This window comes from Amia ocellicauda, chromosome 7 (assembly GCF_036373705.1).
Source record: "Amia ocellicauda isolate fAmiCal2 chromosome 7, fAmiCal2.hap1, whole genome shotgun sequence".
Taxonomy (NCBI): Eukaryota; Metazoa; Chordata; class Actinopteri; order Amiiformes; family Amiidae; genus Amia; species Amia ocellicauda.
This window is the reverse complement of record NC_089856.1, coordinates 10903002-10924941: the sequence shown is the minus strand read 5'-3', so window position 1 is coordinate 10924941 and position 21940 is coordinate 10903002. Positions and strand designations below refer to the sequence as shown.

The 21940-nt window shown below is 41.7% G+C and overlaps 2 protein-coding genes across 5 annotated transcripts; both read right to left on the bottom strand.

Annotated features, from left to right (window-relative positions):
- Positions 1-749: 749 nt before the first annotated feature.
- Positions 750-8975, bottom strand: tmem106c (transmembrane protein 106C). 2 transcript variants are annotated; one of them, XM_066708343.1, is made up of 8 exons: positions 8792-8975; positions 5959-6258; positions 5553-5616; positions 5146-5305; positions 4771-4911; positions 4261-4310; positions 3144-3197; positions 750-2668 (listed from the first exon to the last, which is right to left on the bottom strand). In XM_066708343.1, exons 2-8 carry the CDS (start codon positions 6152-6154, stop codon positions 2551-2553), a joined length of 783 nt encoding a protein of 260 aa, XP_066564440.1. In that variant the 5' UTR covers positions 6155-6258; positions 8792-8975; the 3' UTR covers positions 750-2550. The 2 variants fall into 2 exon arrangements, with proteins under 2 accessions (XP_066564440.1, XP_066564439.1); XM_066708342.1 differs by having other exon boundaries at positions 5959-6189.
- Positions 8976-9317: 342 nt separating this feature from the next.
- Positions 9318-16454, bottom strand: LOC136752759 (PTB domain-containing engulfment adapter protein 1). 3 transcript variants are annotated; one of them, XM_066708338.1, is made up of 7 exons: positions 16359-16454; positions 14775-14833; positions 14437-14508; positions 14013-14114; positions 13026-13163; positions 12217-12321; positions 9318-11481 (listed from the first exon to the last, which is right to left on the bottom strand). In XM_066708338.1, the coding sequence occupies exons 2-7, from the start codon at positions 14814-14816 to the stop codon at positions 11398-11400; spliced, it is 543 nt and encodes a 180-aa protein (XP_066564435.1). In that variant the 5' UTR covers positions 14817-14833; positions 16359-16454; the 3' UTR covers positions 9318-11397. The 3 variants fall into 3 exon arrangements, with proteins under 3 accessions (XP_066564435.1, XP_066564436.1, XP_066564437.1); XM_066708339.1 differs by lacking the exon at positions 16359-16454 and adding an exon at positions 16062-16108; XM_066708340.1 differs by lacking the exon at positions 16359-16454 and adding an exon at positions 15926-15946.
- Between the last annotated feature and the right edge of the window lie 5486 nt (positions 16455-21940).

Genomic DNA, 21940 nt, shown 5'->3' with positions numbered 1-21940 from the left:
AACTCAGTACTGCGATCAATAAGAGCCATTGTTTTGTCAAGGTAGCGTATTTTCAGACCTCACTCAAGTGCATGTAAGAAACACCAGAAATAACAGCATTATATAATGTGTTCTCATTGATTTCAATCAGTGCAGTGTCTGGACTAACAGAGGAAACACAAGTTGCATGTTAAAGAGGATATCGAAGGGGAATGTCTTTACACTGACTTGCACAACTGGAAGGGAAGCATTAGCATTGACATTTTTTCAGGGTGTGCCATAAGGGGGCAGCAAGAACAGCACCCAGTGGAAATGTGCAGCTGTAGCAATCTCTCATGATTTGGTGAAAAGGTCCATGTCAAATTTGATATCAAATTCTACATTGAACTTGGGTGAACACTAAAGTGTAAGGAGGCCAAAAACCCAAGTTACAGGTGTAACATCTCACCAGTACATGCTTGGTTTCCCAGTGACTGTGAGCGATCGCGAGTTTAACATGGAAGGAAAAGAAATGCAGTTCTGGGGTAAACACTTGACTTGTTGAACGTTTGCCTTCAATTTCAAAAACTGATCTCTGTAAAGACACTTTCTTGTCTGTAAAGACAAGCTCTTGGGATTCATCTGATTGTCAGACTAGCCAGTTCTGAAATCTAATACCAACACTGCTACAACTAAGACCAAACCAGTCCCATCCCTGGGAACCCCAATATCATGTAGCCGTATACAACTTCAGAAAGCACAGCAGTCGGTAACAATGATGGCAAAACCAATAACAATTTTGTATTCATTTTTAATATATAAAGTGCTTACTCCTTTTAATAAAACAAAATCTCATATTCCCAAAATTACAATGTGAAAGGTTACCCTCTTCTATAGAGTAGATTTGGGAGGGTCTTGATAGATGTTGCCCAGTAGGCCCAGTATCTGAACACTGTTTAGAGAGTGAAGAATATGCTGTTGATTCACACGGTCAGGGACGACTGGCATGCATTCATTTAGCATCCCGATTTGTTCCACCCAGGGGAGGTTTCTCTAATAGACATTATTCCATTCAGGGTTATTCAAAGAGTTACGGACAGCGTCATGATTTAGTTTTAATGCAAAGCCATGAGTTGACTGGAGTCTACTGTTATGAACCACCCGCCCCAAATATGCTCCAGAGCATGATTCTCTCACACTTTAGTCTTTGATCTGCAATATTAATGTGCAATGAGTGTATAAACTTGTCTGATCCCCTTTAAATAATTCTTTTGTTTTTAATTTGATTGGAAAAAATAAAATATATTCATGCAAAATAAATTAAAAAAATACAAATCTAGTAGTTCGCTCTTGAAGGTCTATGTACTGCAGGTGGTACAGCTTATTTCTGGTAATGGTCAAGAGAGAGGTGAACTGTAGTACAAGATTTTTATTATTTTTGAAATTTATTATTGTGATTTTTCACCCTCCATGGATAAAGTTTGGCCAATAGAGACCACTGTGTTTTTCGTGATGACACCCCTCAGCATGCCGTTACACACGCCTTAAATCTCAGATGTAAATTTTCCAGTTCAGGCGGGATTTATGGGCTCTTCGACGGTCACAGAGGCGATGATAAAATATGTGCAGAAGGATCCTTGCAGGAACCAAACAAAGTCAACAGAAGGGCGTTGTTTGTGCGCATACACAAGACCCATCAGCCAATGCATTGAAGGCTTCACAGAGACCACTGCGATATACTTGGTAATTGCTTGCCATCCGCCATCACTCAGCCCACAAGGAGATGCCGCGCAAATGACAGCAGCTAGAGGAATCATGAACGGTACGCCCAGTCCAGCGCTACCGATGGGACACGCTCACAGAGTGATCAGGAGACGGGGACGGGACAGCAGACTAATCCTGCTCACGCTGACGTGGTGTATGCATATAGCTGTTCGACATCAGTCCACGTTGCTCTACGGACAGAGGTGACCACTGACCACTGATGTTGATCTGGATTTGATTTAGACCACTTTTGAAGCATCTTCTGTCTTTAACAAAACTTACTTTGAAGCAGCAACTAAAAGGCTGCTAGCAGCAAACCAAACAAAACAACTAAATGTAACAAAAATAAATAAATATTATGAAATGCCAAAAGTCCATTGGAAAAAAGGTCAAATCAGGACCAGGAACTTCACACTCCAGGTGATGCAGTTTCTTCCACCTCGTTTTAAACCGGTGCGGCTCCAGCACTTCCACAGCCCCGGTCAGAGCCATGTGACATTCACGGCAGGTGCACGTCAGCAGCCAGGAGCCATGACCCAATCAGCAGAAGGCAGGACAGGACCATAGCAAAATTCTACCAACCTCCAAGCCATTGCGTTTCTCTACCAGCATTTCCCATTATTCATCCTTTGAACAAACCGCTCCCCCCCAAAAAAATCACTGCTGCTCCTACAGTTAATTTCAGAGAGAAAACAACAGACTTTTGAAAATTCAAACATAAAAAAAAAAAAAAAAAAAAAAAGGTTAATGCCACCACTCTTCATGTCCCAACAAAACTGTGAAGGGAGCGGGGCGAGGGAGGGCTTGGGGGTATCGAAGCCTGGTCCACTACAGGGGGAATGGGGGTTTTCTGGGCATAGTGGAGTTGGAGCCACAGTCAATGTAGCGGTAGGCCTCCAGTGTGTTCTGGGCAGTGCGAACTATGTAGGAGGTCTTCACGGACGTCCTGACACCAGAGAGAGAGAGAGAGAGAGAGAAAGAACCTGAGCCACCTGGACCAGCATTCCAAAATCAATGTTCTTGCAAGCAGTGTGGTGAACACATCAGGCCTGGTTTTATTTGTAGAATCAGTGAAACAAAGGCTGAATAGAAATGTTCACCGCCCCAAAGATCAACAGGGAACTGAAGAAATAGGCTAATGTAAAGCAGGGATGGCCCACCCTGTTCCGAATAAGTTACCACCATTGTCAAAAATTACAAAGTGCAGTCAATAAAAAAAATACAACAGAATACATCCTAGTACAAATGAGATAACAAGTGCAAACATAAGTAGAGTTATATCCTTGGTATGTGCTAATCGGGAGGGAGGGTATAGGAGAAGTTATACTAAAAGTTCCAAAAATACAGAAGTGATCAGGAGCAGGAGAGGAGCACAGTTTAAAAGGAAAGTGCAAAGGAAGCAGGAAGAAAAGCCAACTTACTGCATGAACACCACGATGTTGTGGACCTTGATGCTCTCCATGGTGCAAAATGTGCTGCAAATGACAGTGGGTCATGTTTTAGTCACAAACTGCACACTAGCTGACTCATGTGATGTTCGGCTCACATACGGATGCAGAGAGAGACAAAAAAAAAAAATAATAATAACACTGACGCACATGGGTTTATGGGCAGCAATCTCAAAAATGAAATGAAACCAGCGTAGAGCAATACATAAATAAATACATAAATACGCTGTCTTGAATTAAACTGATAAAAGGATTATGATGAAGGAGATTCAGATATTAAAGTGGTCACAATGCCAGCTATAACACAAAAAAGAAAGGTCTCTCTCTCTCTCTGGGTTATTAGCGACTGTGGTTCTCGAGAAGACATGGGCTTACGGACAGCAATCTCACTTGGATCTGTTTAGGGAAATGAAACTTAGCATAGAGCAATACATAAATAAGCTGGCTTTAACTGAACTGATGAAAGAACAATGACGAGGGGGATATAGATACTAAAGTGGTCACCGTGCCAGCAGTAAGAAAGAGAAAGGTTCTTAAAAGACTAATTTCAGAATTATTCTTCCCAGAGCTGCAGCTGACCAAGTTAATAGATTTTAATTTAGGAAGCAAATGACAAGAGCACTGCAGTTTCCCAGCAAAAGGAGGACTTTGGCATCCTCCCAAGAGGGTTACTAAAAATTGGTGATCCTCTGGAAAAGCCATGGGGGCTTCAGACGCAGAGTTTGGGGAAAATGGCCTAAAGCACACCTAAAGCATGCCTCTGACGGCCTCATTTAACTCTCTCTGCAGGCTGGAACTTGAAGGTGGGGCCTTCAAGGAACAACAGCCCAGCCAGTTTCTGAAGCCAATTAATTCCGAGCTACCAGAAGAGCTAAATGTCTCTCGTATGACATGCTCTGTGCTTGGGCCAACCAAGGTGTTCATTTACAGTTCAACCTCAGACGAGAAATCACATTTGCCTGTCATTTGAACCACATCTTTCCTCGGTAATGTTTCTGTTCACAACTGCTCTTGTAAACAGAACAATGTGCAAGCATTATTCAAGTATTCATCTGTCCCAATTAAAAGAAACTGGAGCTTCTTTACTTACTAGACATACGAGAGGGTGCCACTGATCTCCATTGAGACAGTAAAGTTCACCTGCAATCCAAATAAAGAGCAGTCTGTACATGGCATCAGTATGGCGAAAACAAATGAAAATATAAATGGAAAAATGTTACTCCCGACACATAACCCCACTTTTCAGTTTGCAGGTAAAATATCTAAATATGCCCTTAACCAGGGTGACTTACAATTGTTACAATATATCACATTACTTATACATACAGTTACCCATTTATACAGCTGGCTTTTCACTGGATCAATCTAATTACAGTACCTTGCTCAAGGGTACAACAGCAGTGTCCCCCACCTGGGATTGAACCCACAACCCTCCACTCCAGAGTTCAGAGCCCAAGCTAGAACTAAGCTGACATTCTTGATCAAAAGAACATCCCGTTGCAGAGTGGCACTTTAGTTTTCATTAGACTGCTGCCCTATGCAATAAGGCTTGAGGGTTCGTCAGTCCCCATGGGGAGACTCCACCTGTGTTTTGCGTTACCTGTTTGGTACTGAGCGGCTGTATATGCAGCACATTGTCCAGCTGCTGGGTCCCAATCACAGTCTTCATGTACAGCACCTGGCTGCTCACGCTGTCCACCGACACAGTGAAGAAGTTGGAGTTGCTGAAGTTGAGAGTGCTCTGAAAAATACACAGGGGTAATTAACAATCCCTGCCTAGCAAGGGTGCTGCCAAAGACAAAATGCCACGGAAGAGTACTTCAGAACTAACGACTTGTGGATATAAAGAGTTGCCCCTTATACTTATTGTACTGATAGAATTCTCCCGTGTTGTGAATGGTGTGGTGTGTTCCAGACCACTGTTATTTATTTGTTTCTAATGAATGCCCCAATAGAGAGATTGGGTGCAGCTCACCGTCATGTTCATCAGGACCTTGGTGTTGTTCCGGTCAAAGTGCACAGTTACTTCCTTAATGCCATCGTCGTCCACCAGCACTGACCGCGGGAAGAGGAAGAAGGCCACCAGGCAGGAGACGAGGAGACACACCACCACTGAGATAACCACATACAGCTTCCTGTGGGTGGCAGGCAGGGGAACAGACACTCGGTGAACGCCTGCTGGCTCCTTACTCCTTGTATGGCACAGTATTCTCCACTTCAGCGCACGGGTGCTGCCATGTGCATTACGAAACTGTCTGGCTCTAGTCTAACGCTTCTTATAATAAGACACTTAGAGTAAATAGGCCCAACCCCTCAAAATCAAAGGATGTAGCAGTTTTTCAAAATTGAAATGGGAGGGGTTGGGGGTTGGGTGTTGCTTACGTTCTCTGCGGCTGTAGCCTCTGATCGCTGTACGGGATTAAGGCAACCAGCTCATTCACCTGTCCTGTAGGCAGTGCAAACAACAACAACAACAAAAACATGGTTTATAAAACAGATGTGTTTACTTAAGAGTATAATTATTCTAATTACCATGAGAAAAAGTTATGATTTTTCTCCTCAATTGAGTTCTCTCTCGAGACACCACCTTCGGCTAAACGAATCCAAACGCCACGGCAAAAAGGCTTAAATAAACAGTCTTTGACATCACAGCAGCTGCCCTCGCTGCTCTGTCTCCGTGACTTCCAACTGGTGCTCCAATAGAGAGACAGACAAAATCACGCAACATGTGGGCGACAGACCCCCAGAAGGACACGCTTAGCAGGCCTGTGTGGCTGGAAGTAGTCACCTGTGGGAATGCGCCCGGTGCCCTGGCAGGTGGGACACGTGATGCTGTCCCGGCCCGTGAACTCTACGTAGGGGAACTGAGCGATGTCCTCCTGCCGGTCCCGGCCGTCCAGGGAGTCGTCGTCGCCATCGCTACCCTGCCGCATACTCTGCGCCGACTGAGTTAGCCTGTTGCTTTGGGACCAGTGAGTACCCATGGCCTGGCAACCATCCAGACAGTCAAGCACTGCCGCTGTAAGATCAGGCACAGACACACACACAGCACTGTTTACCAAGGTTGGGACAGCTGCACACTGTATTTCTAAAAAAAAAAAGAAAAAAATGAATTTAAATATACAATTTTTTATCAATTTTTTTTTCAGGTCAGTTATGTCACAATGTGCAGGTTTATAATTATAATTATGACGCAAATAATTTCCAATTTCACTTGCAGATATGCAATATAAATGTGTAAGATTTGTCAACGTTAAAATAACATTGAGATTGTGTACTTAATACTTAGAGGACAAAGATTATGCTATAGCAAGGATGGCGAACCTGTGGCATGCAGAGCCATATAGGTTGGCACGTCAAGTGAGCAACTATATGTGTTTTTTTTTTTTTTTGCCAGCCCGCCCCACAATTGTCTAAACTGATTGGCACTTTAGAAAACCAGTCAGTATATTTGGCAGCAGCAGCACCGCCCCCAAGTGATTGAGCAGCACTCATGTTATTTTCTGAACATTCATGTTTTAGGTCAGGTTCTTGTGCGCAGATTTTCCCAGTTATGCACAGAACTGCAGAATCCTCCACCCCTATTGGTGTAGCTGCACAGATCCGCGCAGAACTGCGAACGTGCACTTCATGAACGAGATATTAATGTTATGATGAGTGTTTGGTGCGGCACTCTGGGAGCAGGAGGAAGATGACACAAACTGTAAGTCTGTCCTGTTGTGATTCATTGTGGTCAGCAATGGACGTGTCTGTTGAACACGCGGTGGGAAAGTATTTTGTTTACCGTTATCTCCTGTATCAAATGGAGAAATGGCCACAATCATTCATATTTAACACTCCGACAATTTAAAAACTTGGCAAAAGAAAGCTAAATTCTCAAAAATATCTTTGATTTGTAAAGTACATTTGTGCAGACTCATACCCACGGTAGATTGATACCACTGCATTATTTGTCTTAAAACATAAGTGCCACACAATGTATATTAATATACCAGTTTTAGTTATTTGACAAAATGTAAAAGCAGCAGATATTAAGTAAATATACTTTGAAAAAAACGAAGCTGCATTGGTAATGATTGAGTGCAAGTACAAACAAAACCAAACAATATGGAAGGGTTACTAATGCTGGCAAACAAATAAATTCTACTTCTTGTATGTAACGGCAGAGCAATGGGAGAATCTATGGGACTTTGTTTTAGGGGTAGATTGTGATTTTAATGGGGTTTTAAAATGTACTTTAGCATTATAATCCTCAAAATTAATGCATGATGAAATGTGATTCATGCATTTTACTGCACTGTATCAATACTGCAACATTTAAAATATGTATTAATTGTATGATGCACTTATTCTTTAATGTTGAGATATGCTTTGGCATGGTGTTCCACTATATAAAATTAAGACTGATTGATTTAATTTGAATGAGGACTAAAGATTCTCATTGTCTAAAATGAAAAGGGACATATTCCAAAATGATCGAGCTAGTGAAGTGCAATTACTATTGCTTTTTTATATTTGTAAATTGACAATAATCTGTGAGCAAAAAAGGAACCTGTATATTCATCATATTTTTGGGGAAGAATACATGCCTCTCATCATTCAGCTTCAACTTCTGCAGTATAAGTCCCATTAGCAGAGGGATGAGGGTGTGGGTTCAAGGTGGGGGAGGTTGGCAGTGGATGCAGGTGGCGGGTGGGTGGGATGGTTCTATCTGTCCATAGTTTTTAGATGCGGTATTGCGGTTTGTTTTGTCATCATGTTTGCTTAATAATAATTACTACCAAAAAATTACAAAAAATAAATACATATACATATTGGTTAAAAATATTGCCGTTTAGTCCCTGTATACACTTTTATATGCCTAATTTATCATTGGCACCCTTTGGCAAAGTATACAAACCAGACTTTGGGCACTCCATTCAAAAAGGTTCACCATCCCTGTGCTATAGCATAGTTATTAGGAACAGATAAGAGGGTAAAGATTAAGATATGGCACAGGTGTCAGGAAGAGCTAAAATCCCCACAAAATGATTGAAGGGATTGGTAAAAGATGCAGTATATTAGAGCTAAATAAAATGAAAATTGACCGTAAGTGTAGCTTTTAACTTATAAATGGGCTTTTCATTGTCTCAGAGGTGTTGCATTTCAAACTTAATGAGCCGAAAGCGACATTTTTGAAATTATATTATAATGTTTGAAAGTTTGAAATACACTAGCCTATCTATAGAAATGTATTCAGCTGTTGTTATTAAGTCTGGAACTTGTATAGAGAAAACGGGTCAATACATTGATTTTATTTTGTACAACTCCAATATGCACGGATATAAACCAGCAGTAATCGTATTTTGTGTTTGGAGCAGCGTATGTGAAGACAGTTGTGTTTATTACCGCATGAGGCATCGGAGCGGTTTCCTTGCTGACGTAATCTAACGTGCAACTAATGTTCGCACATCAACCACAATTAACCCGCACTTCATCAATCATAATTAAGTGCATGAAGTTGAACCAATGTGCGGACTGTCGCGGCCGTGGCCTGTTTCGACTACACAAAATCTAACTTGTACTGACATTACTCAGGAGGTGCACTTTAATAACGCAGATACCTAACGACGCAGCATTACCTCTACCGTGCTGGAGATGCGCTCCTGTCGATGTTCTCCCTTATTTTTCACCTCTCGATGTCGGCTCGCATGCCGCTGTCTTGTCCCGTTTGGCCGCGATGTCGCCGATCACCTGTCAGCTGAACTTTTAAGTGCAGTTTGTTATTGTTTTTCGGGCCGCGCTGGCGGATATCCGCGTCGTGACGTCGCTTCCGGAGGGAGGCTCGCGGAAACGGGCAGCGCTCCCTCGTCACGTGACACGCGTGCCGCGCCTGCAAGCCTGTCTGTTTAATCGTGTCATATATGGTATTTGTTGCCATTTCACAACCTTCATGTGTCCAAAGTAAAAATACATTTCATCTAATAGCAAGAGCTCTATACTGTAACAATGAACCCCAGGAAGAACCCCCCCTCCCACACACACTGCACTAAATGTGACACTTATATGGCTTTACACTTGCATACGAAATGTCTATTTTGCATCCAATGTGTTTAAAATATATGAAATGTATCTATATTGCAGAACATTCACAGAGGAAGCAATCAATCAATAATATTTTGTATTACTAAATATATATTGATACCACTTTGAGGGAAAGTTACAATAGTGCACAGCAAAATTACAGTCAATGGATCCAGTAAAAAAAAAAAAAAAATACAAATACAATTAAAAATTACCTCCTGACATTTACATTAAGCAGATGTAAAGGACTGTCTCCAGCATTTACATAGTGGATTCTTCAGGATGCCCTTTGTAGACAGGAGGCTGGGGAACAGAGTAGTTATAAAATAAACTAGTGTAAAACCTAGTTTAACTAGTAAACTAGTAAAAACTAGTTTACAGTCTAGTGACTGGAAGGGTGTGCCATTGAGAGGGTAATACAATTGGAAGAGAGTGTAGCTATCTCAGGTATAGAGCTCTGAGCATGCAGGAGAGAGTACAATCTCAGTAGCCTCACAGGAATACAGGAGCCCAGAGGTCCAATCAGGATACATATTGTGGTCAAGAGTCAAGAGGTTAGTAGACTGAAAAAAAATCCACTATGCTGGAAACTGCAATCAAGTAATCAAGCCTATTTTAGCTCTGACATTGTTTGCTTGATTAATATTCAGATTTCTTGCTTTGGGTGAAAACATATTGGATTGATTATGATTATTTTATTTAATAGTAGAATCCTTTACCGACTTTATTTGTCACACAATATACACATTTTAAGAAATATAACACAAGAAGAGCAAGAACATACAATACACCATAAATGCAGTAAGAAAGAGGAAGTACAGAATACATTGAAAGGTTCTATGTAGGTGAGTCAAGTGACCACAACCCATATGCAGATTGTCTTGGTTCTGCCCAGCGATTCAGAGTGAGGTCTTCAATCATTCTCACCTTGACATGCTAATTCTAGGGAGGAAAATAATCAAATGTATTTTTAATCTGTTTATTGATCAGAAGGCAAGGATGGGTCCACCTTTCATAGACAACGTTTTGTGAACCCCTCAGTTTGAACAACCATGCAATCACAAGTCAGTTTGTTTGATGAAAATTAATAAGTACATATCTCTCAACCTCATAAAACCTCATAACAAAATCTCAAACCCTAAAAAATATGATTTCACATTTCGGGGAGTGAGCCCCATTGTCAGCTACGTGCTGTGAAAGTGTCATGACTGATTTGTCAATATGGTAGCTGTGGATTCCTCTGTGTGTCAGGCATTGCTATATGGGAATCTGAACTTCCCCTGTCCTTTATTTGGGAAGTTCTGCTCATCACTCCTGGGATGATGAGAAGATCCAATATTGATGATGATGACACAATTAAGCTTTAGAATGACAAGAGGCATTACACCCTTCCGGCCTCTTTTCATTAGATCTGCTGTACAGCCTGACTTCAAATGATACTTAGGCCTGGACCAAATCAAAACATCAACCCTACCCAAATAATGCAAATTAAAAAAACCTGCTTCCCATATTGGTTGAATTACTTTCTTGTCAGAGGCCATTTTCTTGTTAAGGAATAAACTAAATCAACAGGGTACAGATTGGTCCTCGATTCAGTTTTGACTAATTATTTATAGGCAATTTCTGACTCTAGCACTCTGTCATGCACTTTCACTGGACTTTATTTCGACCTGTATACCCACCATGTCACCCTGTGTGATATATTTGCCCTACTCAGCTTTGGGAGGATGAAGGGACACTCTCTGGTGCAATTTGGTTTCTGAATACTGTTGGAGGTCTCCTGTCTGTTCCCTGATAGGGAGAGAGCAGACAGGGAGAGGGGGTCAGATTGAGTGGGACTGGCATCGGTCACAGGTCACTGAGTCACTGGGACAATGCGATGGGAGTTGTGAACGAGGACACTTTCTATTTACAGTACCAACAGTATTCAAGTTCATCTCAGGGCAAAACCAATATGCTAAACTGCATGACAACTTTTTTTTCTCCCACAACGAGTCTTCAGTTGTTGACTGTGATAGGTGACTAGTGCAACCAAAAGAGACAGACACCGCAAAGCTGAGCGATGGCAAACAGGTCTGTGTTAAGTGCTTAAGTGATCCGCTTAAGAAGGCTGTGAAACATAAAATTATCCCCATCCCACTGCTTTTTAAGCCACCCAGTGAAATTAGCCCTTGTTGGCATCCATTTTCTCCTCCATCTTGGCAATCTTCTTTTTCAGCATGGTGTTCTCCTTCTGCAGTATCTTATTCTAAATAGCAACAGTAAATGCAAAATGTTAAATCAGCTTGTCACAAGGTTCTGGGGGGTTTCCCAATGGGACCCTATGGCATCAGTCTCCACCCCTGGTCCTGGAGAGCCACAGCCGGACCAGGATTTGTAACCAGTGGTTTGATCAGAGGTTAACAGTGTAACACACACACCTGCTTTATTTCTACTTCCACATTTATGAAAGGCTACAGTTGTGCTTGAGCACTAAATGCCAAGAATAAATGGTTAATAAATCAGTGGTTAACAGTGTAATCTCCATGCATTAAGCGGGTTTGTTTATCAGCTGATGTGACCAAGAGCTTGGCTGGGGTGAAAACACAAAAGATGCTACCACCTACACCGGACCAGACTTTGTTGTCCTTTTCAAGGGTGGTAAAATTTAGTTACAGCTGTCCAGACATTGCAGGCCATGGCTGGATGTGTTCTAATTAGAGTATTTTTTAAGGGTTTTGTAGGCAAAAGAAAGACTAGGAACTTTTTTGATTTTCTTACATGGTAACATTTGGTGCTACAGACAGTGTCTGTCATTTCCTAAAATATCTTTAAATATACCTGTTCACAATCAAATCTTTATAAGTAAACACATATGTAAGTGAGTAAATAAGTACATAAGTAAGTAAGTAAGTAAGCATATAATTAAGTACACAAGTAACTAAGTAACTATATAAGTATATAAGTACGTATGTAAGTAAGCAAAGCCTGTTTCCCATGGTACCTTGTGTCTCAGGGATTCAACCATCAGGTCCTTGTCTCCCCCGAAGTCCTCTCGGCCCTTAGCGGCATAGAATGCTTCTCCGATGATGGACACCAGCAAATGGGACTGAGACAGAGCGAGGGTGGGTTAGACACAGGACAGGTGGGTTAGACACAGGTCAGGCCGAGGACAACGCCATGACAAAAAACTCAGTTCTGAAGCCACTTGGGCATCCCTCCCACAATAGGCTTTAATATTTATGTATTGCTCTTAATTTTTTTAAGTGGCCCTGGACAAGGGTATCTGCTAATAAATAAATAATAATAATTATAATTTTCTATGTGACGTGGCCTGACCTTCAATCAGACCCTAGGAGGACACAGTGGTATATAAACAACAATATCATGACTTGGCACATTTCTCATTTGAGGTGCAGTCTTCGAATGTGGAGGCCGAAAGGGTGTGCTTTAACACTTTTTGTAAGGTGAAAGGGAGAAAATAAAACCTTAAAAAACAAGCAAAAAATATATATATTATATATATTTTTATACTATTAAAATCATGCCGATCCTCTGTTTTTTTTCTTTCTTATTATGCTATATTTTTTAAGGAATTATTAAGTGATAATGCCTCACCAGTGCTGGTGTTGGGTGTGTCTAAGAAGTCTAAGCCCTGCTCAGAGGCAGAATTAGAAGGCTCCAGCTAGAAGTTAGATGCTTTAAACATTTAAGCTTTTGTCTCTGCTTGGGCTGTTTCCTTCATTATGGCCAGCAGTACAACATCTGCACTGAGCCCCAGGTAAAGATGGCTGAGGAACAGTTTGTACTCACGAACTTGGTGCTCTTGAACAGGTAGCAGTAGTGGCCCTTGCCTGCAGAGCCCTTGGAGATGAAGCCAAAGAGGTTGGGCATGGTCTGGTGCACTGCGCAGAAGGAGATGGTGGACAGAGGGCAGCTGTGCAGCATGAACTGGACACGTAGAGGAGAGGATGAGAACAAGAGAGTGAGATGGGGCCCAGCAGGTTGGAGAGAGACAGAAGGACCCTGCTTTCTCAGCGCTGATGGGGGGACACCAAGTAATACGAGGGTAAGTCAGAATGTCTCCATTCTATATTGGAAGTGCCGATCAAGGCCCTTTTAAATGTCTGCAGGTTTCAGTTTAGTTATACATTAAGCAACAATCAATTTCCAGTGGAGTATATGTTGCATATATGTGAGGTCAGCCAGCCTTCATGACATTTGTGCATTTATTCCTCTTATTGCCCTTACTTTAGGGAAGCCTAGGCACAATTGCACAGAGGGTCCTTCTGTTACTGGAATTTGAATTTGACCTAGCCATAAACAGTTAAAGTATAGATTATTGATTTGCAGCTTGAATGTACTGGTTAAAAAAGAATGGTTATTTACCATGTTAACAGTTACCAGTAATACCAGTAAACCAACAAGTAACTTCATACCCCTGAAAGCCTTGGAGAGCAGTCTTGACATTTGACTAGAAATTGAGGAAGTAGCCATGTTTAATATACTGTATATTATATAGCTGTTCTTAAGGGTTGAAATACCTATTTAGCTTTCTTCATATATATATTTTTTCCCATTGCCACATTCCAAACTGTTCTTTGTGATAAATGAAAAGTGTGCTATAGCAAACGGCAAAGCTACATAACTTTGATTCTGCTACTGTTTTATGTATTCCAGGCTATTGGGAAGTCTGTCAGCTATGGAAGTTGTTTATATGTTACAGTTTTCCATAAGCTGGAATAAAGTACCCAAATTAACACTCTTTCCCCACCTCTTCTCTCCCTCAATCGTTCTCACCTTGGTTTTGTGGTCCAGGATGTCAATCCCACTGATGGACAGAAACAGAGATGTCTTGCGATGCTTGTTTTTCAGTTTGCTGGCCACGGAGCCCTCAGACATCTGGGAAAGCACAGAAATCTAGGAGGCTTTGTGCGTCTGTGTGGACACTCCTCCTCGGGCAGGGAGGAGTGGGGTTTAATAGTCATAAGAGTATATAAGCTCTCCCATTTTGTGCTGTGGTCCTAGTTGTTTTGCATTAACACTTTGTATTGTATCAGTAACTAGAAGAAAACCAAACTAAGAACTGAAGGCCTTACATTAAAAAATAGACTGGATAGGATCCTTGGATCATTTAGTTATTAATGGACACCAAACGAGCACGATGGGTCGAATGGCCTCCTCTCGTTTGTAAACTTTCTTATGTTTCTTATTACTCTCTCACCTTCAAAGTTCCTGCCGCTTCATTTAGAATCCGTAGGCCGTCTGGCTGATCCGCTTCTATTCGTCCCAGAAACTGGAAGGAAAGCAATCAACCCAAGTTATGTGACAGAAGACGCTGGTGCCAGTCTTTATATCTCAATTTAAACCCTTCAGTCACTGTGTGTGAAATTGTGTACACCACTACTATCAGGAATAATTGCCACCAGTGTGTCTGAAGGAGATAATACTGACTGTTACTCAATGGATTATCTCTGTTAAAACGGCTCAGTTTTCTAGCACAGAAAATGCAGAATGGGAAATTGTCGTGTATCTGGGGGAACTGGAAGCCACAAAACCCACCTTGACTGTGAAATAGATCTCGTCATCCTCTAAGGGAGTCATCTTAACCTCTCCTTTTCCTGTAATTGTGACAAAAGGGAGAAGGGGGGAAGTCAAGTGTTTTTGATGACCATGTAGAAACTCTGCCCATCAGCATATACACAGGATTGCTTTTTATAACAAAGGTATTGTGAAGGTAAAACATATTGTGTGATATTAGAAAAGTCATTTTTGAATTTTTCATCTTACTTAGATACATCCTATCATTCCAGATGATTTGCAGGTAATCAGGTATTTATCATCTACCCTATACCCTTACCCTGCTAGCAGTAATTGAGTTTGGGGGCCTGAAGTTATGAGTTTCTTAAAGTGAGATATATTTTTACTAAAATTAGTGAAAAATAGCAGTTTAAGAGGCAAGATGCATCTTGGTTACCCCCAAAATGAGGATAATTTGTGATCCCATTGGCAGATATTACCTCTTTAAAATGATACTGATATTTTCTAACTTTAAGTACATTATTTATTTCTGTAACACATTGTTTTACAACCTTGTAATACGTCATGTTGTTTATGGTCTGTTTTCTCCATGACATAAAATCCAAGTGTTGTCTTAGCAATGAACTTTGTATCCAGGCCCTGGATATGCTTTATTTATAGACCATATATATAGGTGAGAAATCAGTGGTTAACATGCATTAAGCGGATTTTTCAGCTTGTGTGACCAAGAACTTGGTTGGGATGAAAACGCAAAAGACGCTACTGCCTACACTGGACCAGGTTTCCCTTCCCCTGGCTGACATTCATGTTGTCCTTTTCAATGGTGGTACAATTTAGTTACAGCTGTACAAACATTACGGGCCATTACTGGATGTGTTTTAATTAGAGTATTTTTTCAAGGGTTTTTGTTTAACACTAGGAACTTTTTTTGACTTTCTTACATGATAACATAAGTAACTATATAAGTATATAAGCAGCATAATTATGAAACAAATGGTGAAAAAAATAATATTGTGACATTTCATCAAAATGGCCTATCAGGGATACATACACAAACACCTGCTTTATTTCTACTTCCACATTTATGATAGGCTACAGTTGTGTTTGAGCAGTAAATGCCAAGAATAAATAAAAATAAATGCCAAAATAAATGATTATTGAAAACATTATACCCCTGCAAGTACTTTGTTCTTGTTTCACTTGCGGGAAAACAGGATTTTATCGCCATACAAAATGGGTTACAACAGACTTGTGGTGATGCATCCATTTTTTTCCAGGCATATCAAGAACTCAGAAAAGCATCCATACATTTCTGTAGGCCGTCCCAAGCCTCAGCCAAAAGTCTCACATAAACCCTAATCCTAACTCAGGCTCTGTCATTAAAGTGAAGTTGAAGTTTTCAGATCTCAGAAGCTGTGGGATTAAATACAGGAAGAGAGAAGTTTGAGCATAACCGTGTGGTTCCATTTTGTCTCATAGCAGAGACGCATGTAACAGTCAAAAATGTACATTTTCTCTAAAAGCTGATAGCTCATACCCCCTCCCCCTTCAATCTGTCATTTTGTGTCATTTGATATAGACAGCATAAGAAAAATACAAACCTACCTCCTGACTTGGACCTTTCGAAGTTCTTTCCTCTGAAAGATGTCTCCTGGGATTCTCAGTCGGTGGCCGTCCACGATCTCTCATTGGGTTTAAAGTCTGTAAGAGGAAAGTTAATGACTGACTATATCAGTGCAGTTTCTTATAGCTCCTTATCACTGACATAAAAAGCCAATCTATATGCTTACATAAGGGATTGAAGGCTGTTCTCCCTGATTATTGCCTCCAATATGTGGATCCAAGCTGTGATCTGACACCCCCCCCCCCCAGTCGAAAACTACATTACAGTTACTGTTAATCAGAAACTGTAATTACTAGCAATAAAAGTAAGGAGGGTGGGGGAGGGTAGCGGGGGGTCTTCTAGACTTGCCTCAAGAACGTCTTATTATTATTATTATTATTATTATTATTATTATTATTATTATTATTATTATTATTTATTTATTGGCAGACGCCCTCATCCAGGGCGACTTATAAAATATAAGCACAATACAGAGTTCAAAGATACAGTTCAGTACAAGTCATAAAACATTACAAATTCAAATTTACATAATACAGTGCAATTCAAAGCATAATACATTTTCCAAGTTCTAATTTACACAAGTGTATACAATATGAGGTCTTACATCCTGGATTGTAAAAGCAGAGTGCGGAGAAGATGTTAGGTCACAGTCAAAGGCAAAGGGAAAGGGAGCATAGGGGAAATCAAAATAATACAAGTACTAGTAATGCAAGGCAAGAAGTATGATAAAACGTTGTAAAGTATTTTCTTACAGGAGAGTAAAGGACTAAATTACAAGTATTGTCTGAAAAGATGCATCTTGAGTAAGCGCCAGAAGGAGGTCAAGGACTCTGCTGTTTTGACTTCAGTGTGAAGGTCGTTCCACCATTTAGGGGCCAGGGATGAGAAGGAGCTGCTCTGGAGGAAAGGGAGTGGAGAGGAGGCAGAGTTAGTCTTCTGGCACTGGAGGAGCGCAGTAGTCTGGAGGGGATGTATGGAGAGATGAGGGACTGAAGGTAGCTTGGTGCAGTGTGGTCGAGACAGTGGTAGGTGAGGGTCAATGTCTTGAACTGAATGCATGCCGGTATCGGGAGCCAGTGGAGGGAGCGGAGCAGTGGATTAGCGTGTGCGAATCAGGGCAGAGAAAATACCAGATGAGCCGCAGAGTTCTGGATGAGCTGGAGTGGGCGGGTAGTAGTTGCAGGCAGGCTGGCCAGGAGGGAGTTGCAGTAGTCCAGGCGGGAGTCGAGTCGAGACGAGTAGTCGGTGAGGAAGGGACGGGTCCGGCGTATGTTGCTCAGGAAGAATCTGCAGGTGCGTGTCAGCGTGGTGATGTGCTGGGTGTAGGAGAGCGCAGGATCCAGGGTGACTCCTTGGTTTTTAGCGGAAGAAGAAGGAGAGAGTTTCGTAGATTCCAAGGGGATTGAGATGGAGAGATCAGCAGAAGGTGAGGAAGAGTGGGGAAAATAGTGGAGGTCCGATTTGGAGAGGTTGAGCTTGAGGTGGTGCGAGTGCATCCAGGCAGAGATAGCAGACAAGCAGGAAGAGATGCAAGAGGGGATGAGATGGTTAGAGGAGGGAAAAGACAGGAAGAGCTGGGCATTATCTGCATAGAAGTGGTAGGAGAAACCATGGGATGTGATGAGCGAGTGTAGAGAGAGAACAGTAGTGGGCCCAGGACGGAGCCTTGGGGTACGCCTATGAGGAGAGGTTGGGGAGTGGATGAGGAGAACCAGGTGAGAGCAGTCACAGAGATTCCAAGGTCAGCGAGGCAGGAGAGGAGGATGGAGTGGTTGACTGTGTCAAATGCTGCAGAGTGGTCAAGGAGGATGAGGACTGAGGAGAGGGAGGCCACTCGAGCACAGCTGAGTCAGTGACAGCCAGGAGAGCAGTCTCAGTGGAGTGAGCTGTGCGGAAGCCGGATTGCAGAAGATCCAGGAGTGAGTGATGGGAAAGAAATGCAGAGAGCTGACAATGGACAGCACACTCGAGGGTCTTTGAGAGGAAGGGGAGTAGGGAGACAGGGTGGTAATTCTGAGGAGAGGTAGGGTCAAGGATAGGTTTCTTGAGGAGTGGGATGACAGCAGCTTGTTTAAATGCAGAGGGGAAACAGCCGGAGAGGAGTGAGGAGTTGAGGAGGGAAGAGATGAAGGGGAGAAGATCAGGAGCAGTCGCCTGGAGGAGGCGAGTAGGGAGAGGGCCCAGGGCGTTTGTGACGTAGGAGGAGAGAGGAAAGTTCAGAGTCTGAGAGGGGAGAGAATGAAGAAAAGTAGCTTCTATAGAGAAACTGCTGAGACTCTCACAGTGTGACTGTCCCTTATGACAAACAAACAGTTACATACACTATAAGTATACTGTGTAGATCTTTTTTGTATGGGCGGATTTGTGTTGTGTGCCACCTGTTCAAGATTATCAGTTGTATATTGATGTACTGTATCCTTGTGTATACAATATCTTACTGGGACCTGTTCTGTCTTAAAGCTAGTAAAGAGAGGCAGAGTTTGTAGACATCACAGTGGAAGACTTCTTTCTTTATTTTAGACTACTATTTTTCTACCCATGTTCACTATCCAAAACTAGTATTCGGGTGTAGTGTATTCATCTCCAGCAGGGGTCAGCGTTGTTTTTGTTAAGTGTGGTGTGAGCTGCGGAATCTTAAAAGAGCTCAGATTGGCACCCATGCAATGCAGTAGATAATGAAAACCCATTAAGTGGAGCGAGTTGATTTGCTGGAGTCTCTCTTCCAGCTGTGTGGCAGCGCTGGGGCACACGTCTGAATAAGAAAACAATAACGAGTTTGCTGGAGCCTGTCAGTTCAGCTCCCATCTTACAAGAGGACTCCAGCTTATGATCTCGCTTATAATTCCCTCCAGTTCAGTAGAGTTGTGAGCAAGCTTTAAAAATACATTACACTGCTTCCTATAAAGACTCCAACTCCAATCTCAATCCCCCGGAGTTTATTCTTCAACATGGAAGACATTTTTATTTTTATTTGGTCAAGTCATTCTGTTCCTGGCTATTATTAGTATTATTATTTAAAGTTAAATTCTCCCTGCACTACAGTAATGCAGTTTAGTACTGTTATATACATACTGTATTATCACTGTTCTGACATATATACACATACTTCCACTTACATACTATCATGGACACTCACATATCTGTTTTTATAGTAGTACTACTAACCTGCTAATGTCACAGACTATAGTACCACTATAGTATCACTATAGTACTCCTAACCCTATTTCTACTGCTATTACCTACCCCAACCTACAAACTATCACTGAAAGTAATGCATATTCAGTAATATCTTGTCATATGCAGACTCTTTATATGTACAGGATATAAAAATACAAACACAGTGTGCATGCGTGTGTGTGTGTGTGTATACACTCACCTAAAGGATTATTAGGAACACCATACTAATATTGTGTTTGACCCCCTTTCGCCTTCAGAACTGCCTTAATTCTACGTGGCATTGATTCAACAAGGTGCTGAAAGCATTCTTTAGAAATGTTGGCCCATATTGATAGGATAGCATCTTGCAGTTGATGGAGATTTGTGGGATGCACATCCAGGGCACGAAGCTCCCGTTCCACCACATCTCAAAGATGCTCTATTGGGTTGAGATCTGGTGACTGTGGGGGCCAGTTTAGTACAGTGAACTCATTGTCATGTTCAAGAAACCAATTTGAAATGATTCGACCTTTGTGACATGGTGCATTATCCTGCTGGAAGTAGCCATCGAGGATGGGTACATGGTGGTCATAAAGGGATGGACATGGTCAGAAACAATGCTCAGGTAGGCCGTGGCATTTAAACGATGCCCAATTGACACTAAGGGGCCTAAAGTGTGCCAAGAAAACATCCCCCACACCATTACACCACCACCACCAGCCTGCACAGTGGTAACAAGGCATGATGGATCCATGTTCTCATTCTGTTTACGCCAAATTCTGACTCTACCATCTGAATGTCTCAAGAGAAATCGAGACTCATCAGACCAGGCAACATTTTTCCAGTCTTCAACTGTCCAATTTTGGTGAGCTTGTGCAAATTGTAGCCTCTTTTTCCTATTTGTAGTGGAGATGAGTGGTACCCGGTGGGGTCTTCTGCTGTTGTAGCCCATCCGCCTCAAGGTTGTACGTGTTGTGGCTTCACAAATGCTTTGCTGCATACCTCGGTTGTAACGAGTGGTTATTTCAGTCAAAGTTGCTCTTCTATCAGCTTGAATCAGTCGGCCCATTCTCCTCTGACCTCTAGCATCAACAAGGCATTTTCGCCCACAGGATTGCCGCAGACTGGATGTTTTTCCCTTTTCACACCATTCTTTGTAAACCCTAGAAATGGTTGTGTGTGAAAATCCCAGTAACCGAGCAGATGAAATACTCAGACCGGCCCGTCTGGCACCAACAACCATGCCACGCTCAAAATTGCTTAAATCACTTTTCTTTCCCATTCAGACATTCAGTTTGGAGTTCAGGAGATTGTCTTGACCAGGACCACACCCCTAAATGCATTGAAGCAACTGCCATGTGATTGGTTGGTTAGATAATTGCATTAATGAGAAATTGAACAGGTGTTCCTAATAATCCTTTAGGTGAGTGTATATCACTGTCAGCCTATATTGAGCCACTGCTGGATGAAGGTCTCTCCAAGATGATTCCACTTGCTTCGATCTACAGCTTCCCATATTCTATGTGGTCGTCTTCTGGGTATTTTTTAATTTCTTGGGATATATTCAATATCTTCCTTTGTCCATCTTTTCTTCTTCCAATGTGTCAGGCCTATTGCCATTTTCACTTTTTCACTCTTTTCCATCTCTTGTTATTCCAAGCCTACATCTTCCCATGCGTCTTTGTGTTGTCCACAGTTTCTGTATGATTCACCCATTATGTGACCAGTTTTCACAGCCAAAAGTGAGCACTGGTAGTATGCATTGCTCAAATACACATCAAATAGACATGTTGATAGATTATATTTATCAATTAACTAAATGCAAAGTGAGTGAACATAAGAAAAATCTAAATCAAATCCATATTTTATGTGACCACCCTTTGCCTTCAAAACAGCATCAATTCTTCTAGGTTCCCTTGCACACAGTTTTTGAAGGAACTCGGCAGGTAGGCCGGCCCAAATATCTTGGTGAACTAACCACAGCTCTTCTGTGGATTTAGACAGTCTCAGTTGCTTCTCTCTCTTCATGGTATCCCAGACAGACTCGATGATGTTTTCTTCTGTTCACTCACTTTGCATTTAGTTAATTGATAAATATAATCTATTAACGTCTATTTTTGAAAGCATTCTTACTTTACAGTATTTTTTCAGACCTGCCTAAAACTTTTGCACAGTACTGTAGATTTACTGAGTGTTTTGATGTCTTAAAGCTCTAATGAGTTAAGTATATATTGAATCAAATGTTTTCTCATAGTAAACAAAGCCCACGCTCAGAGTAAACTAATTTTCTCTGCATCTTTCCAATACTTATCATAGAACTTGTATATGATCCATGGTATTATATCCACTTCTGAATCCTGCTTGTTCTCTTGATTGGGTGAAGTCCAGTGTGTCTTGAAGGTGATGT

Coding starts and splice junctions, on each gene's coding strand:
- LOC136752759 (XM_066708338.1), bottom strand. CDS start 14,816: ATGACTCCCTTAGAGGATGACGAGATCTATTTCACAGTCAAG. Junction 14,509..14,774: donor AGATCTATTTCACAGTCAAG/GTGGGTTTTGTG, acceptor CTTTCCTTCCAG/TTTCTGGGACGAATAGAAGC. Junction 11,482..12,216: donor TTGAATCCCTGAGACACAAG/GTACCATGGGAA, acceptor GTTGCTATTTAG/AATAAGATACTGCAGAAGGA.
- tmem106c (XM_066708343.1), bottom strand. CDS start 6,154: ATGGGTACTCACTGGTCCCAAAGCAACAGGCTAACTCAGTCGGCGCAG. Junction 5,306..5,552: donor AGGCTACAGCCGCAGAGAAC/GTAAGCAACACC, acceptor TGCCACCCACAG/GAAGCTGTATGTGGTTATCT. Junction 2,669..3,143: donor AACATCGTGGTGTTCATGCA/GTAAGTTGGCTT, acceptor CTCTGGTGTCAG/GACGTCCGTGAAGACCTCCT.